This window comes from Mchenga conophoros, linkage group LG17 (genome assembly GCF_057382185.1).
Source record: "Mchenga conophoros isolate Kocher_MC1m ecotype Shallow Benthic linkage group LG17, M_conophoros_male_GT1.1, whole genome shotgun sequence".
Classification (NCBI taxonomy): Eukaryota; Metazoa; Chordata; class Actinopteri; order Cichliformes; family Cichlidae; genus Mchenga; species Mchenga conophoros.
Genome location: NC_140542.1, coordinates 2,542,714 through 2,570,402, shown reverse-complemented (window position 1 = coordinate 2,570,402; position 27,689 = coordinate 2,542,714). Strand labels below are relative to the sequence as shown.

General features: G+C 40.1%; 1 protein-coding gene across 1 annotated transcript in view; it reads right to left on the bottom strand.

Moving 5' to 3' along the window:
• Positions 1-3,060: 3,060 nt before the first annotated feature.
• The window catches only part of mpped1 (metallophosphoesterase domain containing 1), a 95,008-nt gene continuing 70,379 nt past the window's right edge, over positions 3,061-27,689 (bottom strand). Inside the window, exons 5-7 of the mRNA XM_085250784.1 lie at positions 20,991-21,106; positions 9,580-9,693; positions 3,061-6,366 (exon numbers count right to left, since the gene is read on the bottom strand). Of these exons, the coding sequence (XP_085106910.1) occupies positions 6,248-6,366; positions 9,580-9,693; positions 20,991-21,106 (349 nt within the window). The 3' untranslated portion in view covers positions 3,061-6,247. The remainder of the gene's footprint in view (positions 6,367-9,579; positions 9,694-20,990; positions 21,107-27,689) is intronic.

Here is a 27,689-nt window from a genome sequence, read left to right as displayed (position 1 = left end):
TCGTACTGGACAATTAGTGATACAAAAAACCTGTTTTATCCTGTGAATAAAAGTATATGTTTTTGTCAGTGTACCATAATAACAGAAGCGAAACACAATATTGTGTCAGGACAATTCACTATTTATGCACAATAAACAAAGGAGCATAGCGCGACAATTTCTGTTCAGCGCCAGACTTGCTTGTAACCTATATCACCAATTATGTTATGAAAATGACGTATTAACTACAGCAGCAGACTGACCTTTGTGTAAATGCTTGGAGCAGACTAACCTATGAGCTGGAGAGTTCTGGGACGTTATATTTGATCTTTGAATGGCTGCAATCCAGGCCACCCATCGCGTCTTTGTCACTTCGGAAACATGGCTCGAACAATTTCTCTTCAACGACGTAATCCGATAACAACCGATCTCTTTACCCGTCGGCTTCCCGTGGCTGTCATGCGACCGGCTATTGCAGTTAATAATACAACAGCTTCTTGACATTTTTGTGTTTCTTTTTATCGCTGTGTGACTGATTTTAATTGAAAGCCTGCGTGCGCTAGTACCGCTTGCCACGAGTTCCCAGAATCCTTTGCGGTTCTACCCGTGAATGACGTCACATTTTCAATCTCTATATAATATGCATGTTAAATTTTATATTTGGGGTAAAATATCAAGTCTTTTCAAGTAAACCGGTTCAAGTCCAATTCAAGTCCCAAGTCATTGGTGTAAAAGTCCAAGTCAAGTCACAAGTCTTACAACATTTTTTCAAGTCAAGTCTAAAGTCATAAAATTAATGACTCGAGTCTGACTCGAGTCCAAGTCATGTGACTCGAGTCCACACCTCTGCCAATTATAACATTATTTTTAAAAAGTGTTGACCAAAATTCCAAATGTGCTCATTTTTTTCATTCATTTTACCCTCACTGTTTTGACTGAATAATATTTATCGTGTAAAATCTTCCATAAGACCTTGTGTTCACTAAAACCTTGTTAATCCAGCAACATACAAAATCTTGAAAAATCAGGCCGTATCATATCTTAAAGTCAGTTGATCCAGAATGCTGCAGTGGCAGTACTAGCAGGGACCGGAAAGACAGACCATTATTCTCCATACTAGCTCTTCAATGGCTTCTGGTAAAATCCAGAATCAAATTTTAAATCCTTGTCCTCATATGCATTAAATAGGCAGGTCCGATTGCATCTTAAGGAGCATGCAATATCATATTATCTTGCAGGTAAGGTGCAACACTCTCTCACTACAGGCTGCAGAAAAGTACAAGCCTTACGCCACCAGGCTCATCTCCTGTGGAAACAGCTCTGAGTTTGGATTCAGGAGACAGACACCCTCTCTACTTTTAGATCAGTCTAAAAACTTCTGTTTTGTTTCTTTTTGGTAAAGCTTTTGGTTAGGGTTAGGGAGCCATCCATTAGTTTTGCTGGTATCGGCTATATCGGCTACAATCATTCTACCTTTCATGTGATGTGACACCTCCTCAGCTCCAACTTATCCTGGTCAGTTGAACATAATCTCTGCCATTGCTGGATTCCACTCTGTTATATCTACTGTGTACTTCAAAAAACTGTTTAGTTCTTTCAGAGGATCTATCCTTACTGAACTGCATATTATTAAATTATGTCTTCTTTATCTCCCAGTTTTCCTGCCCCTCCCCCAACTGTGGCAGATGGCTGCCTCTCCTTGTTAAACGGTAGTTCTTTCTTACCACAGTCACCAAGGATTTGTTCATTTCATTCACAGCATGTCTTTATCCTGTCTTCCTTCTCTCACACCAACCGGTCGCAGCAGATGGCCCCGCCCCTCCCTGAGCCTGGTTCTGTCGGAGGTTTCTTCCTGTTAAAAGGGAGTTTTTCCTTCCCCTTGCAGCTTGCTCATAGGTGGTTTTCTGTATGTAGTATTGTAGACTCTACCTTACAATATAAGGTATATATACAATAATATATACAATATTCTCTCCAATGTAAAGGCTAATATTGTAGGGTCTTTATATTTCAATATAAAGTGCTTTCATCAACTGTTGTGTTACGCTAACTGCATATAAATAAAACTGTACTGAATGCATCATTTCCTATTATTGTCATGCTGTGCAGCTAATTGAGAAAATGACATCAAAACACGAGCTTTTTTTGCCCCTGTATCCTGGCATGAGTTAATCTAGCCCAGACAGCACAGATTTACACTTCCAAATTTGATCTGCCTCTGACACGACAAATAGACCCATTGAGGGAGTTGAACTGAGAAACATAAAAAAATCTCTAAAGATTAATTATAGTGGACTGATTATTTGAGAGGTGTTCCTTGCATCGACTGTCTGTTTGACACTGATTTGTGTTCCAAAGCCAATCAAATAAAGTACCTTTTTAACTGCGGAGATGACGGGAGGTAGCGGGTGCGCCTTTTCATCAGATGGGAAGTGTGAGGTGAGATGGATGACAAGGAGATGGGGAGGACGTCTGTCATTCATTCAAAGGAAATCTCAGTGCAGCAGCGCGCAGGGGCACTCACAGAGGACAGAGAAATATAGAGTGCTGAGAATCATTATCTGAGGAAGCTAGGAGAGAATGAGCAGATGGAAATAGGAAAGGGATGATCAGAACTGAGAAAAAGAGCTCAGCATTGTGGCTGGAGAGGCAGAGTGAGAAAAGAGAGGGAGGGTGAGAGAGCCTGAGGAAGAATAGAGCATATGAAAGCTTGTTGTATTAATGGCAAAGTAAAAAGCAGTCCGAGAATAAATTACCCGCTCTCCCTCGGGATTACTAATGTAATTATTTGAAAGAGGGTTCTCGTTAGAGTGTGCAGAGGTGTGGAAGACCTGCGGAACAAAACAGAAGACAGAGATGGAGCAGCAAGGGTTTAGCGACTGGAAATTAACTCGCTGCTCAGAGCTCCATAATTGATAGGAGACAAAGATACCTTTGATTGGAACCAAAGGAAAGAACCGGGACAAGAAAAGTTTCCTCGCTGCTCTTTTCTATTTTTTTTTCTTTGTCTACAACAAGAAACGTACAGCAAAGACAAAAGGGAAGAGTACAGGATGGAAATGAGGAAACGTGATCCACTGGTCACAGATAAGACTTTATTCAATCTGTGAAGAAACCAGAATGCTTAGAAAGAAAGGTACTTTACATGTCTCCAGAAGGTGTTGGTTCTTTTTCTCTTATTGTACAGTTTAAAAAAAGTCCCCAGCAATAATGGCAAAAATACAACACTATATGAACACTTTAATTCCAAAATGCTATACATCCATTCATCCAAACACCTAAGCATCCAGTACTGTTTGAATAAGAAAAATCCAGCAAGTAGAAATGTCAACAAGTTATCCTGCTTTCAAGTCTCAGCTGTCAGTCATTCTGCCCATGCTGGCTTTCCTTGTTTCAAAAGGTAAATATCTCATTTTGGAACAAAACTCTTCATATGCAGATTGTCTGAGTAGCAGAAGTCATTAACTTGTTTAAGCATGCCTCAGAAAATAAATCAAGAAATAGTACAGCACTTTTTTCCATTCTTGGATAAAACAGGAAACATAACACAGCTACTGAAGCAGAAGAGCATCAAAGTGAGAGACATCTAAATGAGGACTGGAGCTGGAGAGTCAGACCAAACAGACAGCTTTGCATGAAGCTTCCAGATGAAAGTTCCTCCCATCTCTTAGTTTTTAATAGTTTGTCTTTGTTCCTTTCTCGGAACGTTTCTTTTCATAGATGCTAATTAAGTTTGCGTTTTAAATGATGAGGCTGCTTCTTATAAAGTCTTGACGACTTTCACACAGGCAAAATGACCTAAACTGCATTTGTACAGAACTTCCTCTGTCTACATTCAAACTGTAATTATGTGCTGCGATTTACAGTATCCCTCGTTTCAGGCTGAAAATCCTCCTCTTGAGATGTTCACAGTCCTGTACTGTCTGAACATTTTGACAAACAACAGTCTCATGTTCTTCTTAGCCAACACAGCCAATTAGTGAAGTAGGAGTAGTTAATTATTTAGCGACAGGTAGAGAGAGACTCAAATATTCCTTCTTGTTCAGCTGTATAGGTTAAGGTGATTCAAAGCAGTGTAAGTACAGGTTTTGTTCAGAGGGCGAGCTCAAAGCAGCACACTATGAAATTTTCTAGCATTTAGTGGAAAAAAGACATTATTTATGTTGGCCACAAAAACCAGCTGTTTAAACATTTTCTCTATACTGGGATGATGGACTGCCACTTCTCTATTAAATGAAATGTAAATCCAAGTTGGCATCTGCCTTGGGTAAATTATTTTTTACAAGGAAAACAAACCAAAAAAAAGCAATTTATCATCAACTACACTGGATTTTACTGGTTCTTCTGGTTTTAAATGAACTTTCTTATTAAAAAGTACCCATGTTCCGAACCAAAAAGCTGGGCCCTGGTTAAATGACAACAGGTCCAGCTAGGTCCAGATAAAACAAGTTTTTACAATGTCAAAAAATATGTCAACCAATATATGACATATTTAGTCAATATGCAAGAGCAAATGATGATGGAAGAGCAGTACTAACTAAAGATTAAGAATCTATGAAAGTGGTATAATCAGTGTGATAGACAGCATCAAATGGCAAAAGGACGTAGGTTTATCAATTATTTAAAGTTCCTTATTGCCCTGCTGAGATGAATGGAAATGAAAAATAAAAAATTACAATTAAAACGTGGATTTTAGAGAAGGTGCTAAAACTGTGCCATGTTTGTGTTCTAACATGTAAACGGCCCTCCTACTGTTTTCCGCATTTTTGCGTCCCTTGGTGAGCGGTTCTGACCCCTTTTCCTGTCTTGCCAATTTGGAAGCATTAAGACGTCAGCTGCTGCAACGAACGCTGATGTGTCGAAAGAAGCGAGAGTACAGCGTGAGTAAACTGCAGCCCCGGGGAACATTCATACATAATGTCGGAGATCAAAGTGTGACGTGTTCTTGTTATGCTAAGCACATTCAGACTCTTACTGGGATCAGCCACATTCAGAAATAAAGCAGCGAAAGAAAATTACTGTTTTTTGTAACACAAACTGCTTAGAGACATAAAAGAGTTAATACTCACCGAATGGGGCTGAGCAGCTTCACAAAGAAGAAAATACTATAATAAGCGTTACATTACATTACTAAACAAACCAAATAAAATGTAACAACCACAAATTTCTTGACACATTTTTTTTGAAAAGCATAGCAACACTTGGTAATCTTCAAGAAGAAAAATTCAAGTTTTTTTCTTTACATTGACAAAGAACATTTACATCGATCAGTTAGTTACAGCTTTGCTTCTCTTGAAAAGTTGAAGATCCATATCTTCCATAATTAACATAACATGAGGAAGCATCCTACTCCTCCCAGGTCTGGTGACATGACTGTTCAGATTAGCTTATAGCACCTTTACGTTGCATGTTACCTGGTCTCCTTTGCAAGTCCGTGAGCCAGACGTTCCAGCCAAGGGCTAAAAAGCAACCGAGTCATTCATAGCATGAAGCATGGAGAGGAGGGAAAAGGAGGTGGAGGAGCAACATGGGAACTACGTGGAAGCAGGAATGGGACTCTGCCTTTAGTGGTTAAGAGGCTTACTGAGAGTTTCAAATGAGGCAAAAGGGAATCACGTCAGACATCTAGACCTCTTGTGCCCCCATACACTCACTTTGATTTCTCAAGCACAGACATGCTGATGAAAAGAAAGAAAAAAAGAACACTCCAGCATGCTCCAGGCCTGAGGATGGGATCAAACAAGGAAGATAAGGGCAGTAGTAAAAGTTCTTAGTGGGAGGAAATTTGTAAAAAGATGGAAACTGATGTTCAAAAGTATGAAAAGCTTGGTGAAAATCCCCCAAACAAATGTCCCGTTAGTGCTGTGTAGCCGTGGTTCAGCTAAAACCGTCCCTTAGACGAGGCATTGGTCTTTTGCATTTCTGAGAGCAGCATCAGATTGTCAGTGCAGTAAAAGAGGATTTGAAGAATCGTCAGTTCGTTTGCATTTTACTGTCCTTCCATTAACCCTTGTCTCTTCTCTTTTAAAGTCCATGCTGAGATGAAGAAATGATGGCATATGACAGAACACAACAGTGTGAGGGAGCGTCCTCCTTCCCTCACTCGGTCAGCTTCACGATCAGATTCTCCGGACGTGTGCTGCACATGATAAACACACATCTGTGCAATATTTACAGGATTTGGTCCTTTCTGCCTGCTGCCTCACCTACCTCTCTTCATTTCTTTCTCCTTACTGATGGTAGGGGTTTGCAGATGAGATTCCTGTAGTCACGTAGTCCTGGGATTGGGCAGGTCAAAGACAATGGGCGCGTTCATGGGAAGGAAGTTCACGGTGCAGGCTGAGGCATTGATGAAAGTCGTTGTGCCATCTGTCATCATGCCATAACCTGAGGAGTTTTAAAAATGTCAGTGTCAATTTGATTTCTATAGGGCATTGGAAAGGTTGGCCAAAAAGAAAATAAATATAAATAAAATAAGACATTCAAAACAAATAGAGGTTACAGTTTATTCCAGAGTCTAAGACCCTGATCCCCTCTTTGGATCGGGCCCTTAGACTCTGGAAGCTGTAGTAAGAGGATCTGCCTATATGATCTCAGTACTATTTTTGGGTTATATAACTCCCTGAAAAGCCTTCAGCTGATCCAAAATGCTGCAGCAAGAGTCCTGACAGGGACTAGAAAGAGAGAGCAGATTTCTCCTGTTTTGGCTTCCTGTTAAATCCAGAATTCAAAATCCTGCTCCTCACATACAAGGTCTTAAATAATCAGGCCCCATCTTATCTTAATGACCTTGTAGTACCATATCACCCTATCAGAGCACTTCGCTCTCGCTCTGCAGGCCTACTTGTTGTTCCTAGAGTATTTAAAAGTAGAATGGGAGGCAGAGCCTTCAGTTTTCAGGCCCCTCTTCTGTGGAACCAGCTTCCAGTTTGGATTCAGGAGACAGACACTATCTCTACTTTCAAGATTAGGCTTCAGCTGGTTTAAATTTGCTAAAACTGGAGTGATGTGGTTATATCTTCTAATACCTGTTGCCAAGCAAGCAATGGAGAGTGTTAAAGACTAAGCTAGAGAGAACAGCAATAGTCCAAACTACTAATGAAAAAGTTGGCAGATGTTTACAACTGTAGACACTAAAAACTAAAATTTCTAACAGTATGGGAGTAATGATAAGCAAGGGGACCAAGGGTTCCACCAAGGGTGTCAGTTAACTTGTCCAAAGAGTAGTTACAGCTTCCAAATCCAATAGTTTCTGTCTTGCTTTCATTTAGGGTTAGACAATTGTGTTAACCAGTCTTTCATGTAGACAGTTAAACCAAGGGAGCAGGGGGACAGAGACAGTTTCATACGGATGTAAGTTTGGATGTCATCAGCATAACAGTGAATATTATATTAACAGGGATCAAAATGGACCCCAAAGGGGACCCAAATGGACCTCTGTGTGCACCACACAACTCAGAACCTTCAAATCCTTCAGCTGTCCTGATTATTCATATGTAACTTTGGTTTTAGTTATTCATTTGGTTATTAATCAGACCTCCACGTTTAGGCTTTATGACACTGATTAAACTTGTCTACATTTTTCATTCAACCGTGGGGAAAAAGGACAAAAAGAAGAATTTAAATCAGGGACTCAACAGTTACTGGTATAAATATATGCTCCTTTCACTTTTTGTAAAACAGAAAAAAGGGACGATACTAACTATTTTATAAAAAAAAACAACGATGCAGACATTTGGGGTGGAGCAGTTTGACTCCCCAAATGGAAGAGACTTGGAAGCGTTGTAAATATACTCCAGGGAAACAAAAGTCTGAGAGTGCACCACAGGAAGAATCGTAACTGCGGCGGTTCAAGGGACAAATAAGAGATACTGCAGATCTGAACTGAAGAAACAGCTGCAAAACTGGAAGCTAGAAAGGCTCATGTGTTCTGAAATCCTGAGATTCTAGTTTGTGAAAATATATGCAGAGTGTGACACTAACTCCACTACACGTCTGCTTCAAAAGTGCATGCCTTCCAAATGGCAGACATTAAAGTGTTACAGTTTTTCAAGCACAAGTTAACTGCCATCTCTTAAAAAGCACTACATTTTAACGTTGTGCCGTGAACGTGTCATTTTCACCATCTCTTGGAACATTGCTTTGCATTTCTGTGCTGCTCCTTTCACATTTGGAATACATGAATACAAAACACGCTGAGGATCATTTCTGCCTCTCTGTGGGGCCTCACATTAATGAAGAGCACTGCTTTCAACCCATTTCTCCTCTTATAAAATCTGATCTAGTTTCTAATCTGGTTCTCTCTGATGTGGGACTCGTGCTCCAGGGGTTCAGTGCTGACCTGATAACCCTAAATAAAAAGCCACCCTCAACGCTGGGAGTGGGCCTCTTTGGCCCTGCTGGCCTGTATGAAATGCTGATAGGGATGTGGCCGCTCAGCCATTCTATGTTTTTTAAAACAAAAGTGTTTTGTGTTAGTTTAATCATTTAATTAGCATTTTAAGGTTGATGGATTTTCACAGATTTGCACTACCTTTATATGTTAACATGTGATTAGTTAAAATAAAACCCTATGGAACCACTGATACAACAGTTGCACGGCATCATTAGATGCTTAGTAAAAAAAGCCTTGTACTAATTAGCGTACTTCTTTTTCCCTAAACAGAAATTCCTCACATTATATGTGAGTTTGCATGTGTCAGAATTCTGATTTGAGTCACCTCATTTCAGTTTTCTCGATTTAGCACCAAATCACATCAACAGGCACCTCGAAGCACTTTATATCGCAGCTACAGACCTAAACAGCAGTTTTCTGTCTGCTGTGGTTCAGGCTGAATCAACCTTTGTCCAACTTGTAAATGTAATTCATAAATTTACCTTTAAAATTCTGTTTTCAAGTCTAATAATTCAAAGTAAAATTATCAGTGGAAATATATTTAAACATATTTGTGCATAAAATTAAATTCTAAATTGTTGATGTTTGGTTTTCTCTCTATTCTACAATGATAGCAGAGTAATGTTGCAGCCACACAGGTTACGTGATGCAACAAAAAAACTTGTTTAAGCTGTTCCTTAAAGGCTGCTTACTATTATTATTATTAGTTAGCTACCAGAAGCCTACTGAGGGGCAGAACTAAGTGCTTGTAAGCTGTTTGGTCTGTAATTTGTGAACAGCCTGCGCTGGTCTAAAGAATATAACATTCAGAGTCCTCTCAGATCTGATTTTTCATTCAAAGTGATTCATTTTCCATCCATTCGCTTCCGCTTATCCTTTTCAGGGTCGTGGGGGGCGCTGGAGCCTATCCCAGCTGTCACAGGGCGAGAGGCGGGGTCCACCCTGGACAGGTCGCCAGTCTGTCGCAGGGCCAACACAGAGACGGGCAACCATTCACACTCACATTCACTCACAGATTCACACCTATGGGCAATTTAGATTAATCAATTAACCTATCCCCACAAACTTGTGGGTGATTCATTTTATATTTTATATTACCTTTAAATTATTGAATACACATAATTTAAATATCAACGTCCATTTAATTGTAGCGTTCATTACTGCATTAAACATAAAGTATTCGACAGCAGTGTAATTAGTCGTACCTTCATGAATGTGGCCGAAAACATGTAATTTGGGCTGAACTCTCCTCTGGACTGTGTTGAGCAGCTCCATGCACCCAACACGCTGCATCTTCTTGGGAACCCAGTCCAGGAAACCTGCACACAGAGACGTGAATCAGATACGCTGCCATGCTCACAAAGCTTATGAAGGTTTGTGGAAAAAAATCTGCAAAGTAATGCAGTTTTTTTATTTTATTTGGTCAGTTAGTTTCACGCCCCAAGGACCTCAACAGCTACAGGCCGGTGGCTCTGACATCCCACCTGATGAAGACCCTGGAGCGGTTGGTCCTGGCTCAGCTTCGGCGCCTAATAAGCTCATCACTGGACCCACTTCAGTTTGCCTACCAGCCTGGCATTGGAGCGGATGATGCCGTCATTCACCTCCTACATCGTTCCCTCGCTCACCTGGAGACCGCTGGAAGCACTGTGAGAATCATGTTCTTTGATTTCTCCAGTGCCTTCAACACCATTCTTCCCTCGGTTCTAAAGGACAAGCTGGTGAACTCTGGAGTGGACCATCACCTCACTACCTGGATTCTGGACTACCTCACCGACCGACCACAGTATGTGAGGACTCAGGGCTGTGTGTCGGACAGGGTCGTCTGCAGTACGGGGGCCCCACAGGGAACGGTTCTGACTCCGTTCCTCTTCACCATCTACACTGCAGACTTCTCCCACAATTCCACCCAGTGCTTCCTGCAGAAGTTCTCTGATGACTCTGCAATAGTCGGCCTCATCACTGATGGGGACGACAAGGAGTACAGAGGACTGACTCAAGACTTTGTGGACTGGTGCCAGCTGAACTACCTCCAGATCAACGCCAGTAAAACCAAGGAACTGGTGGTAGACTTCCGCAGGCACAAGCATTCTCCACTGCAACCACTGAACATCCAAGGTATGGACATTGAGGCTGTGGACAGCTACAGGTACCTTGGTGTTCATCTGAACAATAGACTGGACTGGACTCATAACTCAGACGCCCTCTACAGGAAAGGGCAGAGCAGGCTGTACCTGCTGCGGAGACTCAGGTCGTTTGGAGTGGAGGGCCCACTCCTGAAGACCTTCTATGACTCTGTTGTGGCTTCTGCTATCTTTTATGGCGTGGTCTGCTGGGGCGGCAGCATCTCTGCTGGGGACAGGAAGAGACTGAACAGGGTGATCCGAAGGGCCAGCTCTGTTCTAGGATGCCCTCTGGACCCAGTGGAGGTGGTGAGTGACAGGAGGACGGCGGCTAAGCTGTCATCCCTGATGGACAACGTCTCCCACCCCATGCAGCAGACTGTGACAGCACTGAGCAGCTCCTTCAGTGGGAGACTGCGGCACCCACGGTGTGGGATGGAGAGATTTCGCAGGTCTTTCCTCCCCACTGCTGTCAGACTCCATAATAAAGACTTTAACTGATCAAGCACACACATCCATACATATGCAATAATACTAAGTGCAATAATCCTTTCTGTCATCGTTGTATTTTTACTCAGTTGTATATAGTATTTGTATTTGTATTCTATTTTTATCTTATTGTATATTTATTTTATTCTACTGTATATAGTATTTTATTTTATTCTATTCTGTACAGCTGTGTACTGTATTTATTCTTATTGTATTCTATTTTTATCTTATTGTATATTTATTTTATTTTATTCTACTGTATATATTATTTTATTCTATTCTGTACAGCTGTGTACTGTATTTATTCTTATTGTATTCTAATTTTTGCCTCATAACTTTTGCACTGTCCACTTCCTGCTGTGACAAAACAAATTTCCCACGTGTGGGACTAATAAAGGTTATCTTATCTTATCTTATCTTATAAGAAAATGATGCCCATTTCCATCCACTACCTTTATGCAAGAGCTGGGGTGTCAGCTGTTCTACAGTGGGGTGTATTTAAACCCCTCCAACAGAAGAGGAGACACTGAGGTGATAGAAGTTGAAAAATGAGAAAGATTAATCTTTCTGGTTAACCAGCTGAGCCAGGAGTCACGTAACTTTTACTTTTCTACCAACAACATCTCTGAACATTTAAAAATCACACCAATTGGTTTTTGTTCTGGAGGTTAATCCAACATGATGACGGTACTGTGTGAGCACTGAACAACATGGGAATGCCTTCACAGCGGGGCTGATTCTGACAGCTTTTTTCATTCAGTGCAGTTGTAGACATGCAATAAAAATCTTTGTTTTATTGCAGTTTTTTATTTGTGTAAATAACTAATTGCAATCAAAAAGAAAAAAAATGGAAGGAAATCACTATACACACACTCAAAAAAGTGAAATTTGGTGGTTATTGCATTTACAAGACTAACATGTAATTTGAACACAATGAATTTATGTTTCTAAAGTGAACGTAATAAAATCATATAAGATCTACAAGAAATTTACCAACTTAGCGCCTCTTAAATTTATTCTTGTTGATATGACATGATAAAATCTAACAAGAGTGGTTAGCTGCCTTAAAGACTCGCGATATCACAAGATCACGTGAGATTCTAAACAACAAGAGGCAGGAAAGCACATGGTTTGCTTCACGGTCATCTTGGAAAGGTAAGAGTGAATCTATCTTCATCCATCTTGATGAAAATACTTTTTGCACAAAGGTATCATTAGTTTGTCGATTCTTTTCAGTTCTATTTATTCACATTTGTTTTTTGTTTTTAAAATATCTGTTTGTTTATGCCATTCTAGCTAGCTAACACGTTAGTGCAAGAATATAGCACAATGTCATGCTAGCATGATAGCCTAATATGAAAGACTTAGCTACTCCAAATATAGATATTGTTTATAACTTAACCTCTGCACATAAGCTAGTTTGGCTCTACCACAGAGACTGTTGTGATAAATTTACATTTTACGTGTGGGTTGTTGAAATTTGTAAGTTTGTAAGTTGCAACTGATGGACAGTGGTTTATTTAACAATTTATGTGTTTTTAGTACACTGAGGAGGAAAGACAAAACATGAACAGATATGTTTTCCTGTTTTTTAATTTTTTTGAAATTAAATATTTTTCTACTTAATAAACTTGGAGACTTGCAGTTCCCTCCTGTAAAGATAATAAATGTTTAATCTTATCAGGTGGTGAAAGGTCTGGAGAGCTGGCAGGCCAGTTCATCAAATTCATGGTGAGCTAATATTTTTCTTAAAAATTATCACATTCCCATGTTAAAAATGTAATATATTCATTTGTAAGAGACATAGTTTTGAGACCAAGAAAACATTGCATTCTGATTTTATGTACACATCATCTAAACTTTCTTGAATTGGGGGTATGGCATGATTAAATTAATACACAATTTACAAAACAATATTAAAATGACAGACTTGTCTAAAATGCATAAATACTATTTGAAAAGATTAAGACTGTAAAACAATAGCCTCTGTATTTCTCACAAATTCCTGGTAATTCAACTAAAAGTTCTTTAATCCCACTGCTAGGTCGTTGAGATGGATTTCCGTATGTATTTGTTTTTTTCCCCCTCTGTGTATAAAGACTGATGCTGTTGAAATCAGAAGAGAATACATCGCCAAAGGTCTTTGCGTGTACCTGAATGAAGATCCTGAGAAGCTGGTGAAGAATTACCTGGTATGTTAACTTGCCTGTATCCTTAACTAAGGAGATGATCAAAGATAAGCTTGAACTACATAAAAGAGTTTCAGGGGATGGGGTTTTCCTATAAATTACCGGTGGCTGTAAAAAATACCTTTTAAAATAGGAAAAGTAAGAGCTTTAAGTTTCTCACTGGATACTACACACACCATTCTTGAGTGTTTTATACTATCATTATTATAATATCATTATAATAACCTCATTCATACAAGATTTTTATGTAACATTTACACTTCAATGGATGTATCAGGAGCAACTTGGGGTTCAGTATGTTACCCATTGATAGTTTTAGTATCAGATTAGAGAAGCCAGGGATTAAACCAGTAGACAACTTGCTCTACCTCCTGTGCCACAGTCACCCCTATCACAAGATTTTGAAAGACATTGTTGAGGTATTGAATGAACTTCTCTTGAGTCAGGAAAAATATCGGGCAGTCATTTTTGATTACATTTACATTATTATAAGGCTTGAATGAATAAAGCTTTTAGGTATTTTACATTAATGTAAAACAGATATTTACTTTTAAAACTGTTTGCAATGGACATTAGTGAGAAATCATTATCTTTTTTTTGTTTGTTTTATTGTCACAGGAAGTTGATAACAAGCATCGCCACTGCCATAGCAGAGACAGTCTTTGGAATCTGTGTCATTCGGTCAGAGGGTGCGGAGCCTGGCGATGACCCTCAGGATGTTGTGATTGTTCTAGAGGGGGTGGAAGTGATGGGTGAGTTGGGCAATGTAGTTTTTGCAGTGACAATGTTGCTTGGTCTGGTCTATTCACTGAACCTGAGCTACCCTCTGGAACTCAGGTACACCTTTGAGGTCCTGCAGAAGATTCTTATGGAATTAGATGCACACGAACTATCCAACAGCACACAAAGTACAGGTTCTCAAAACACTATTTTCTCGTTGAGAAATGTTTCCATTACAACAGCTACACCATGTATCTGGACCATGAACCTAAAATAATTGCAGATATTTTCTTTTTTGAAAGTGCATCTGTTGACCTTCAAAGTAGTTGTATTAGTCATCGGAAAATCACCTGATTCAGCCATTCATTGTTGTTAAAAAATTGTTTTAACAGGTTAACTTTCCACTTTGTCCACTACTTAACTTGTACTTGCATTTCATGTATTCTTTATACATTATGTGAAATTTGCTATAAATTCAATAAATTGGAGAAAACAAAAAGATGTGTATGACAAATTTTTATTTACCTTTTAGATGTAATAGTGAAATAGTGATGTTAACCAGACTCTAGACTTTGTTAAATGCTCCAAAAAATTACTCTTTAAATTAACTTAAAATAATCATGGAAAGAATTTCCACGTGATTAAATTGCTTTCTATTAGCATTAAAGACTTGTGTTGGAATAACTTAATTTGTATGAGTTGGTTCAACTCAATTAACTTAAGCTGGGACCAAATTTAGTAAATTAGTTGGAGAAAACCTACTGAATTGAGTTGGAACAAAACTCTTTAAGTTGGATCAACACTATTAAAATATATTGGATCAAAATGCAGTAAATACGTTGATTCATCAATCTTTAATTAAGTTGGTCCAACTTGAGTGCATTAAGTTGGAGTAACAGAATTGCATAATGCTAAAATAAAGCAATTTAATCACGTGGAAATTCTTTCCATGATTTTTTTATGTTCATTTAAAGAGTTATTTTTTTGAGTGCATATGTGTGCAGTCAAACTACCAGAAAGATACTGGAAATTGTATTTTCTGGTTTAATTATGTAGTTCAATACTCCCTAACATCGGAAACTCATTCAGTACTTGTATCCTCACCCTCCCACAGCAATGATCCTTGCTGGATCATTTCACTAATTCATTTAATGTGAGCTTGGTGATGCTGAGTTGCATTTTTTGAAAATATAAAACAGTTATCTTTATTTCAAGACATAAATGTTATGAATGCCATAGTATGAAATTTGATGCATACACACTTGAGAAAGAAGCTCTTCTTTTCAAGCTGCTTGTCTAATGGCAAACAACATTACACAGCACTGAAAAAAGACTCTTAAAAAGCAGCCACAGAAAATAAAGATCAATCAAAGCCGCACACAGATGCATACTTCACAGTATGTGTGACAAGGATAAAGCACGGAGTGTATATGATTTAGTGTCTCCTCCGCGACGACGGATGCTGCTGATGCTGAGTCAATAAAAGCATCACGTCAGAGGAATAAAATGACTGAGGACTGCGCGCCTCCATCTTCCCTGCTGTCTGTCGCTCTGCTCAGACAAGAGGACGAACAAAACAAAAAAGGCAACAACGATGAAGGCTAAAGGCTACAGCATCCTCAGTGCAGGAAAATAAAAGTTCTATTAAATATAACTAATGGTTATTGTGATCAGTGAATTCAGATTTTAAGTGTAAAATCATATAAAATGCTACCAAATTAATTTTTTTATCTGCCTTAATGTAAATATGTTTTATTCAGTATGACATGAAAGAGTCTACTAACTCATCAGGGAACAAGGTTCAACGTGAGCAACTTCTCATTGGTTCTTTGAAAACATCTTCAAGCTAAAGGCTCATGCAGTATAGCAGATATATAGTACAGTTGTTCTGCTGTGTGTGTGTGTGTGTGTGTGTGTGTGTGTGTGTGTGTGTGTGTGTTCACAGCTCCGTCACTTCCCACTGTGTGTAGCAGAAATCTATAGACACACATGGAGCAATCGTGCAGTGACAACAACGTCATAGAAATCTGTATAAATAGTATAAAGTATAAATTAAGTTTCCCAACAAGTGTAGGAGGAAACAGAAAGCAGTTCAAATAGACTAGCTTGAACAGGTTGTACCCAGCAGTTCCCCGTATCTGCAGAGACTGCAGTCTCTCTCTGTTCAGGACTTCTTGATTTTACATACGAACATGTTTCTCTCCTGCTTACCAACACACTCACTGTTGCTGTGCGTCTCCCTGCGTGCAGCAGAGAGAGCGGCGAGGCTGAGGATGAATCAGGGAGACATTTGTATAGTAATATATTAAATGAAACAAAGGTACACAGTTTTAACGAAGCCACTTAAAGCCACACAGGGACTATTTTCATGGAAAAAAACAGCAAAAAACAAAAACGAAACAAACAGACAAAAAACAAAATTTCCACAGACACAACTTTTTGGGGGATTTTATCCGTGCCTGCAGTGAGACTTGAATTATCAAGTTGAAACAGCACACACAGCTTTCAGGGTGTAGTCGGGGTGCTAGCTCAGGACGTAGACCGGGTCATCTACTGATGGGAAGGTTAGCAGTGTCCTTGGGGAGGATATTAACCCTGAGCTGCTCTCTGATGCATCCATCGGAGTGTGAATGTGTGTGAATGTGGCATGTTGTATAAAGAGCTTTGAGTGCTCTGGGAGAGCAGAAAAGAGCTATAAAAGAATCAGTGCATATGTTCCAAACATACGACAGTAATCTTTAAGTATGTGTTATTGTGGGGTCGACCTTACAATATAAAGCACCTTGAGGCGACTGTTGCTGTGATTTGGTGCTGAATAAATAAAATTGAATTGATATTTTTAAGAATCTAAGGGTCTGAAGTCGTTGCGGGTAACACTTCAAGCTTCAGGCAAACAAATTTAAATGTCCTGGTTTTTCTTATTGATTAAGCTCCAGCTGGAAATGATGTTTTGGGGCTTCAGGCCACTCAATGCTATAAGTTTAATTGTATAATGGGAGGACTTTTCCCACAATGAAAGCCCCGATACTACATCAGAGGTGCTGCTGATCTGTTTGCTTTTAAAACAAAGAGAAAGAAAGACAGCCTTTATACATTTTTATATTCCCCAGCAACCTGCTCACAGCAGAATTAATGGACCCGCTTGTGCTCAGCAGAGGAATAACGACATCTGTGTACTAAGCTGGCAGTGAATCAGTCATGGTTGTAAAGTGATACAGACCAACTTCTTTACCCTCTAAATCTCTCCACCTGTAAAACACACACACACACACACACACACACACACACACACACATGTTTAGGATGGGTTTAGGCATAAAATGCCTTAAAAGTGTAAGTATATTTTTACAAGCCTTGGGAGATGGTGGAAGTAAAGTGAGAAGTTACGAGGGCTTTTTGTGTCTCGGGGTATTTCACTCTAATGTGCTCCTTGTTTCGAAGCAGCTGCTGCTTTGGGCATTGAGCCTGTTTTCCTCTTTTTGTCTCACTTTCTCCCTTGTTCTCTCTGCTGTTAACTTCTTCCTCACAGCCAGATGAAGGGGCCATATTTTTCCTCTCTAGCCGCCGATCTGCAGCTTTATCGCGCCTCATAAAAGACGTTTGCTTTTGCCGCAGTGCGAAATTATGTCTTGCTCCTGCTCCTTTTTGCTTCACCTTCTCATCTGTTGTGTTTTACTTCGTCTTATTAAAAACAATTAGAAAATACTGTAGTGTCCGCGTTTGTGTTCCTTTCCCTTTTTCCATACTACTTTTTTTTTCATGTCATTCCCTCCAAGTCTTGCTCCGAGTATGTGTGTGTGTGTGTGTGTGTGTGTGTGTGTGTGTGTGTGTGTCATGCATTAGTAGCCTGCTGTAGCTGCTCCATATGCCTGTGGCTTATGAGCAGATAGCTGGAGACACTTGGCTAAGCTGAATGGAAAATAAATGGCCGTGTTCGCAGCCGAGACGCAGACAAGGAAATCAATCACACACACTCATCTGAACACCACAGCTGCAGCAGGAGATGAGGTGTGAAAGTGTGTGTGCAGGAGAGAAAGGAGTGTGTGTTTAGCCATATTTGTGATGCTTGCACAGGATGTCAGTCAGCTTGTGAGCTAGCATCTGTGTTTATTCAGACTGCTGCAACACTGGTGTGTAAGAGGATGAAAACAAGTGTGTATGAGCTGAAAAGTGATTACTAAGAAGGCTAATGATCTCCTGTACAGGTAAAGTGTGCTCTCAGGCAGCGCAAGATGAGCTGACTGATCTGTGTGAGTCATCGCTGTGATTACTTTCACCTTTTATGCATCCACTCAATCCAACAATGATTCATCGGGGCCCTTTCCACCACTCTTTCATTTGAAAGGTAAATGAACCATTGACAGAGCATGCTCAAGCTGTGCGTGTGTGCACGTCTACAAAAGCTGTGGATAAATGTCTGCATATACAGACTGTATGGTTTTCTGTAGTGTCTCTACAAGGACTACCGCGGTCAAATTTCATGCGTCGAGCATGTGACACGCTTTCTCGCTGCTCACAGAAAAGCTCAAAGCTGCTCGTTTATGAAAAAAAGAAAAAAGCACAGTTAGCTTTCTTAATCTTAATACCCGACTTGTTCCACATTTCAGCTTCAAATACACTGTATGAGTTTGATTTGTCAGAGGCACACAGGCCTTCCTGTAATGTCATAGTCACATTATGGAAAACAGTGGCTGCAGACTGCAGCACGCCCAAAATAACTGTGACTGTGTGCAATGATGTCTGCTTCAACTGCTCTGTGAACACTTACAGGCAGCTGAGGTCTGACACAAGAGCACTGAGACTGAGTCCATTTCAGTTTCTCAATGCAAAAACCCCCAAACAACAAAGGGCACTGCTGTGTTTTTATTCTGATGGAGCTGAACGAGAGGCTCATGAATAGACTCGTCAGTAAATGCAGCCTGATTTGTCAAAATGTCACCAGAAGCTGAAGTTTTGTTTGCTGCTTTTTGATACATACAGCTTCATAGCATCCACGTGTGTGTCGCCAACTTTTTTTTCAGAAATATCAGCTTCAGGACACAGAGTTGGGCTTGGACAGTAACTCATACTTGTAGTGTAGTTCAGAAGCCCCGAACTTTGTTTATTATTTTCTATTATTGGTTTATTTTTCTTCTTTTTTTTAAATTTAAATTTAAATTTTAGTTACCGTGCCAATATTCTGTGTATAGATTTATTGTGACCTCTAATATCTTTTGAAATTACTGAGTAATAGCTAATATAGTAAATACTTTTTAATCAATAATAATAGAAGGTTTGTAAGTGTGAGTGATCTGAGCTGACCAGAATAATCGGAGAAAGCGGGCAGAAACCTGCCGCTCCACATCTACAAATCTATAACCAATGCAGCACAAACACATGCGCAAAATAGATCTGTGGAGGCTGAAAGTATGTAGCTTAGTCAGTCAGTTTACCTAGCCTTCTTTCAGTCTGAGACGATCGTATCAACATCAAGTAAAAAGCACAGATAGATAGATGCTTATGGCTCCGCCCCTGTAAACAAAACATGTTGCTCCATGAAACGGCCCCTCCCATACGGAAAAGATATATATAAATCTTATAAAGTTTGTATCTGTCTTGTGTGAAACTTGTATGAAAAGCATACAAGAGTGAAAACAGATATAAGATCCCTTGAAAAATTATATAATGAAACTTGTATGTTTTGGACACTTCCTAAAAACAATATATGAAAGTAATGAGAAAGTGGCCACTTTCATGAGTGAATCATAGAAGCCTTCTATGATTCACTATATGAAGCAAGCCAAATCTGATGCAAGTTTTTTCTATTTCTTTTCCATATGGGCTGGCTTACAAAGGGCGTGGCCTCTGAACTGACATGATGACATAGTCTAGTCTTGTTCTCCACGATTTCAGTCATCAGTTGTGTTTTCCACCTAAATTTCAAATTTTTGTATGTTTTTCTGGTTCCATGCTATCTCTCTCAGCCTCCTCCTCATGTTTTCTTGGCCTCCCTAATTTATGAAATTTCACACAGCAAAGCTCAGTTTTTCTCCTTCCAACAAGCCGAGATTATGCCGTGTTTGGTTCCTCCTCTCTTTTGAACTGAAAGTTAACAATAAATGGAAAAATAAATAAAAGATTAGGTGAGTTTTTGCGAGTCTCTCCACGCACAGATGTGACGCATTCTGTTCCAAACACATGTGGTGTATTTATCGAACCATCTGTGTGTGCTTTGTCTCAGTGTTCTGAGTGCACCTCTCTCCTCGTTGCATATGTATTTAAGGGAGGGCTGCTCAAATGAAGTAGACAGGTTAACTTCGGCTAATTAAAATATGTTTTCTGCTGGATTTACACTAGTGTCCATGTCTATTTACACAAGCCAGATCGACTGCAATGAGGATTTAAACATGTACTGTATTAAACTGAACCTTTAATTTACACAAGCAACAAAAGAAAAAAGTAACAGTTAAGCTACAAGATAACTGAATGTAAACAAGTGTGGATTTGAACCTTTGACTTGTAGTCACTGAAGATGAATTTGATCTGTACGGCAGACACAAAACAGACATAAACACTCACACCTTGTCTTTATGTCTTGAATATAAACTTCCTATAGACATTCACGTAGCTCACTCTTGCTGCCCGTGCTGCACTGCTGCAACATGAACAAGTATCCTAACAGGTTGACTGACGAGACAAAAAGTACAACAAACCCAAAACAAGGTGGTGATGATGGTGGTCTGGGGCTGCATCGACGACTTGCTGTAATTGGTGGAACTCTGAATTGTGCTTGCATAACTTCTACCAGGGAAATTCAGACGGAGAACGCCAGGCCATCAGTCCTTAAACTGATGCTCAAGGGCACTTGGGCTATGCAGCAGCTTTTCACAGTCATCATTTAATAACTTCATATTGTACCTGTGTTATCCTTATAGATGTAAAATATCTATAAGATGTAAAAATGTATTTGATGATCTGAAACATGTAAATTTGACAAAAAAAAATGATTCCACTACCAAATAATTGCAACTAAAAATGTATGTCAGTAACAGTGTTTCAAATTGAATATCTATGCACATGTGTGTGTGTGTGTGTCAGTTGTAATATGTGTCTCACCCAGTGGAGGGCAGTGTGTGACCAGAATGTCTGTGTTGTCTGGGATCTGGTTCCACTTATCCAGCAGAGCTTGACCTCGCGGCAGGTTGAAGCCCCAGCCGTAGTACCAGGGTTGCCTGCATACACACACAAGAGAAAACAGAGACATCATGCTTTGTCTTACAGCATCCAACAGGTGTCGCAAACCTTCTAGTTCTCCAGTTTTACATTAACAACACTGAACACTGGAGTTGAGCATTGCACTAAACACAGGACCTTTCTTTTTATTACCGGGTGTAAATCAGAACTCGGTCAGTCTAAATTCTACATGATAAAATCGATGAGTTCGATCCCTGGCTGCTCCAGTCTACATGCCAAATATCCTTGGGGAAGATATCCATCGGAGTATGAGTGTGTGTGAATGGTAGCATAGCAAAAAGTGCATGCTTGACTGAGGTTGTGTGAAGTGCTTTGATTGCTCAAAAGGACTAGAAAAGCGCTAAGAACAAGTCCATTTACCATTACCCTGACCTCAATAATCTGCTGGCTGATCGTTTGTTGTAGAATTCATTCTCACAGTTTAATTTAAAGGACCCAGAAAATAAAGCGGAGCTGCTGTCCAGTACATAAGCACCTCACAGCACTGCATTTCCTTTGTTTCACCTGTCTGTATGACCGCTGTATTTTATTTATGTGTATTTTGTATCTGCCACTCCTCAGTGCATGCAAATCACACATGAAGAACTAATCATGGTGAAACACCCTGCGTTATTTGAGCAGAGCTCATTTCTATCATTTAATATCTGCTTTATAGTCAGAGATGAACACTAATAAAGAGGAAAACACATCAAAGCAAGATTTTAAAAACTGCAAAAGAAAACACATTTTTAGTAACATGACCAAACTGTTTCTGCATCGTGGATAAAGAGCATGTTGAACAACTAAGTGCTACAAAATGAGAGGGAGTTATATTGCAAAACAACATATACAGTAAACTTGTGAAATCTGTTGTGTTGAAGCTTCTTCGTGATGACGGTCTACGTGGAGTTTTTCTGATCTATGTAACTTTTGGCACTGGTAGCACATTTGTGGCCCGACCTCTGGAAGCTGTCTGCAACTTTAAGAATATCTCACGAAAATGTATGGAGATCATCAAAGTTGACACGCGATGCTGACCCATTATTCCTTAACAATGTTTAATGATGCTCTGATACGTGTAACCTTGTAATTGCGATGCCCGACCATGCTTGCTTTCAGTCGCTAAACATGCAGTTTGACCTTCGGGACATGAAAGCAGTAATAGGATGTAGAGCAAAGGGATAAATCAAATGGTTTTGAGGGAGATGGGTGAGTAGAAAGATATATTAAACATCTCCTTGCGCACAATCAAGCCTGGAATGCACCAGGATGAGAAGACAAGGGAAAAAAGAAGAGGAAAGCCTTGATGGCTGGGGCTCGTGTCCCTTTACTTTGATAGCGGACGCCTTGGCCGTGAGTGATGCAGAAGAAATTAACATGTCACTTACAATCTGTACTCCGATCCATCTTCCTCGACAACACGCTGCACGCTTGTGTACATGTGTGCAACCGCAGGCGACAACGTCCTCGGCTGCTGCCATGCAACCAACTTTTTATAAATTGCTGAGTGCAGTCACTCAAAACACCAACTTTATCGCTGCGGCCACTGCCGACACGTCTGTGCTCAGTGAAACATCAGATGAGGATTTTTCGGAATAATTTCCGGTGTGTGCCGATGTGTGTGGGCGGGTGTCTTACATGGTTAGGAACTTCAAAGACAGAAAGACAGGACTGAAGATAGGAAGAAATATCTGTCACAATGAATGTTTTCCACCTTTCCCTCTAATTAATAAAGCTAAAAATGGCAGCTTGGAGGTCAACAATGCGGGGACGGCTGGTCAAGCAGATGCGACAGTGCATCATGGAAAATCACCTCCTGTTTCAGCTTGAGTGCGTGCGATTAAAATTCCATTACTTCTTCAAGATCAGAGACTAAACATTTCTGACGAATGATCCAACACTGCCCATGAACACAAGCTCAATAATTTACATGGTGAATATTAAAACACTTGGACTGGCCTTAGCATATTAATGGAGCCTGTGGAATTTAATATTCATGTTGATCTTAACATAGATGTCTCAATGAAAACAGATGAGCTCAGCTATACGATTGATGCTGCGGATTCTCTCTGTGAGGGATAAAGAGCGAGTAAAGGAGAAGACGAAAGAAACCCTTGTGTTAATGACCAGCACGTGCTGATTCAGCTTAACAGCGATAGATAAGCAAAGAGAAAAATTCATGAAGACACTGATAACAAGTGGTGAGATGCTTGGATTGACACATAAACGCTCAAACCAACCATTTTGCTTGTTTTATTAAAATAAAGTACATTTTATGGTGTTTGCAGACTGTAGAGAGGCTGTAGTGAGAGTAGGAAGCTGATGAGAGCCACGAGAGGTGGAGGTATGCACTGGAGTGTCAGTGGAAGCCAGACAGAGTAAATGTGTGTGGATGAGAAGCAAACAGATGGAACGAGTTTCAGGACCCGTGTCAACCAACCACCTGCTCCCTTGATTCAAAGGCAAAGAATGAGACGGCGTCATTGCTCAGAAGGTTGTGTTTTATTTCATTGTTACACCTGGATCTGTTGTTTCTGTCTCTGTGATGGAGTGAAAGCTTAAGTTTAGATGCATCATTAGTTTTTCTTCCATTTTGCCACCATAGTTAAGGAGAAACACTGTTTGAGCATCACATTTCAATGCACTGTGCACAGATTTTAGTGCAGGGTATCATGTGAGACCATAGCCAAGTGTGCCCTACTAGTGTTGTTGCACTAGGGCACCAACGCTGTGCCTCACTGCTGAATGCAGCATCTTCCAAAAGGTGCACATTTTTACTTTAAAAGTCTACATTCTCCATTTCTGATTTGCAGGACACTCGTCAAATTTTCACTGGTGCTAAGTGGGTAGTTGGTCAGTGTTTGCAGAAAAAATGCTTCATCCAAATAAATAAGGGCAACTCTAGAATTCTGTTAGCATGGAGACTTTTGTTGCAGCACAGTATAGTGCACTAAGCAACAGTGAAATGCATGGGGGTTAAATGGTGTCGTTAGCATTTTAGCAATTGATCTTTCCGCCTGAAACCCAGCAGGTCTTTAGACTTCCGTGACTGCCCTGATGAAGATGAAGGCAAAGTCTCCTCTGGATGAAAGCCATGTGATTATGCCATCAACTGTTGTAACTTGGTGTGGAATTTAGTCAGTTTTCTACTTATTTTTTTTAACTGTAAGGAAAAGAATTAATGCTGAAACTGACACTATGCTTTGCAATATGGTTAGAAGAATATATCATTTCTAGTTTTCTGCATCTTCGGGCTCGTATGACGTTTTAAAGAAAGCAGAAGGAACTGATGATTGATCACTGAGCACCTGTCAGAACTTTTTGAAACATAGTTTGGTGGAATAAAAACTTATAACAAGATTTTCAAAAGGCTGCAAAATTTCCAAAGGAAGAAAAAATCATTATCTCAAATTCGTCATAAAGTCCCTAAAACACTGATGGTCTAGTCTATCATTTTGTCAACGAAGGATTATAGTACCTTTGCTAAAGCACTGGAGCTTGTTTTAATTTGGTACCATCAATCATTCTGTATGGGAAGGTGTCACTCTCTTTCAAACAGTTATATCTCATTTTACCAGCAAACCTCCTCATAGTGTCCACGGTGCCAGGAAAACGTGTCCGTGCCGATTGTAGGCGTCACAGTTACTAAAAAGAGATTATCTCCCGCGAGGAACTGACCGTATCTTCTTTCTAGGAGAGAACCACTCCTGTGTTTGCTGAGCAAACCCGGGAATAACTAAATGTAATTCCACTGATCATATCCCTGCTCCAAAGTGATGTTTTTTATCAGGTAAGAGATTACAATGATACAGGTGATTTGTGTTAAGTTACAGGAGTAGAATCAGGCGTGCGGGCGTAGGGGGAGCGTATTAAAGATTCTGTTGACGTGCTGGGCTGCTGTTTGTTATGGCTTTTACAAGAGAAAAAAGAGGAGAAAACAGATGTTTGTGCTACAGAACTCAGTCCCCAGGCGCATCTTTGGGCTGCGCGGGGGGAAAAACACAACAGCCATGAAACCGTTACTTTCATTTCTCACACTCACACAAACGTTCAGAGCTACTGGCTTCACCTCTCCTAAGGACAAGAGGAAAAGTCAAACTTGAATGCATTTTTGCAGACCTATTTTCACTTGGGTTTTCATGCATGTGTTTAACACTGTCAGTGTATATATTTGTGCATGTCTGTATAACAGAGGGGCCTCAGATATCACCCGAGCGAGTCCACGAATCATTGAATGCCTCTTCTACCTCATTCTCTCTCTTCTTCATCTCATCACGTATCTGTGCCCGTTTCTCCTCCTCTCCTCTTTCTCCTCTTGACATATTACTCCATCTCTCTGTGAATGTGTGTCTCTCTCTCCTCATTTCTCCTCCTCACTCACCTCGTTAGCGAGGGAAACGACCTGCTGCCAGGAGAGCAGTCTGCTCTCTGTGAGGCCACGTTGAGAGGGAATTTTTGAAAAGCACATCAGCAGCGGAGTTATTCTGAGGTCCAGCAGGGAAGAGAGAGAAACAGGGTTTGGAGACAGGTCAGGAGGAAGTAGGACTGTACATCCAACTTTAATTTAAGACAGAAATCTGGCCAAAGGTCAGCGCATTTTTAAGTATCAAAAGCTGGCCCTTGCCAGGTTGGTTATGATTATTGTGATCTGGCCAAAGACATTTGCATATTTAGATTTTTAACAGTTACAGAGCAACAGTAACTGCCGGTGTATCACACGCCTGGAGGCTTGCTGGTCTACAACTGCCCCCTGATACTCCTATACATCCTTACATTTGTCATTCATTGTACATTTTCTTAAGTGCTGGGGCAGCTCTGATGCAAATATCTTTACAGATGTAATGATCGGAAAGCTCACTTGCTTCATTAAAGCCCTCATTGTGCTTGTTCCTTTCAACTGTCGTACACCAATGTTAGCCAAGCAGTTAGTAACAGAGCTAAACCTCTGACACTATGACTGTGGAATATGGAAAGGAGCAAATGTTATAACATCGGCTGAATGGAACTGCACAGCCGTGTCATAACCCTCTATAAATATCAAATTAATATTTCTCACTTAGTGTATCAAAATGCTACTACGTAGTAACACTCAGGTGAAAAAACAAATCCAGGTGTGATGGTAGAAAAAAGTGCTAAAAACACATGAACACTAGTCACAATGGAAGTGTTGAAAAGCAAAAGATGAAAAAAGGGATGTTGAAGTAAGCGCTGTGTTTTTAAAGTATACAAAGAGGAAGTAAGAACTACAGAAGATTAATATAACGAGGTCCATCCTAATGTTTAACACAGGCCCTGTGCTAATCATTACATGCACCGACACAGTGAAAACACCCAACTGTGATCACCTCTGCTAGATTTAATTAACTACTCACGACTTAACAACCCTAATAACAGCCTTGCAGGCAGGTTGGGTTGGGCCACAGCGGTGCGCGCACACACACACACACACACACACACACACACACACACACACACGCACACACACACACACACACACACACATACGCACACACACACACGCACACACACACACACACACAGGTTTCTCCATACTTGTAAATGCATTCATGCCTGTAAAATTGTGATTTTATTTCAAACCACCTCTGCCTGACATCTATCTGTTTGCCTGTGCTTGCAAACCTTGCTGGGGAAGAAGTGAGCAGAGGGGCGCACATGATCCCATGAGACTTAACAGCTCTCGCAGAGGTTGATTGCAAAGTCTCTACTAAATCATCTGGCAGGTGAGACCACCTGCAGGTAAATTAACACTAGCTGCACCACACAAAGTACTTCTTGCATATGGCATTGATGTAACTCAGTTTTTACTCCTAATGACTGCTGGATGCAACAAAAATGTATTAATACAAAATTTTTAAAATGCAATATACAGTTTGATTAGTTAGAAGACACTGTCAAATCTTTGTTGACTACAACATCTCTTACTTTTGACTAGATAGACTGTGGCATTTAAATGCTCAGCTGGTACTGAGGGGCTCAGAGTGTGCCAAGATAATATCCCCCACAGCATTACACCACCAGCAGCAGCCTGGACTGCTGAGACAATCCAGGGTGGTTCTGACCTTATCATCTAAATGTTGCAGCAGAAATCAAGGCTCAGAAGAACAAGCAATATTTTTCCAATGCCCTGTTGTCCAAGTTTGGTGGCCCTGTGTGAATCCTAACTTCAACTTCCGGTAGCACTTTCTGCTACAGCTCGGTAATAAAGTGGTAATAGTAAGGTAACAAGGGGGAAACAAGAGGGTAATAAGGTGGTAATCTCTAAGTTACCATTTATGCAATTTATGCAATTGCCAACTAATATCATGGAAGCAACAGTGGTTACAATTGAGTAATATTATGCTGAAATTTATGTAATTGCATAATAAGGGCCCCAAAACTGGGGGTAACAATGTGGAAATAGAGCTTGGTAATAAAGTGGTAATAGTAGGGTAACAAGGAAAAAACAAGAATGTAATAATGTGGTAATTTCCAAGATATTACCACTCAGTTACCTGTGGTAGGTTCTGTGTAATAAGCATAAATAATAATAATAATAATAACAAACAGCCGGATTCCTACTTT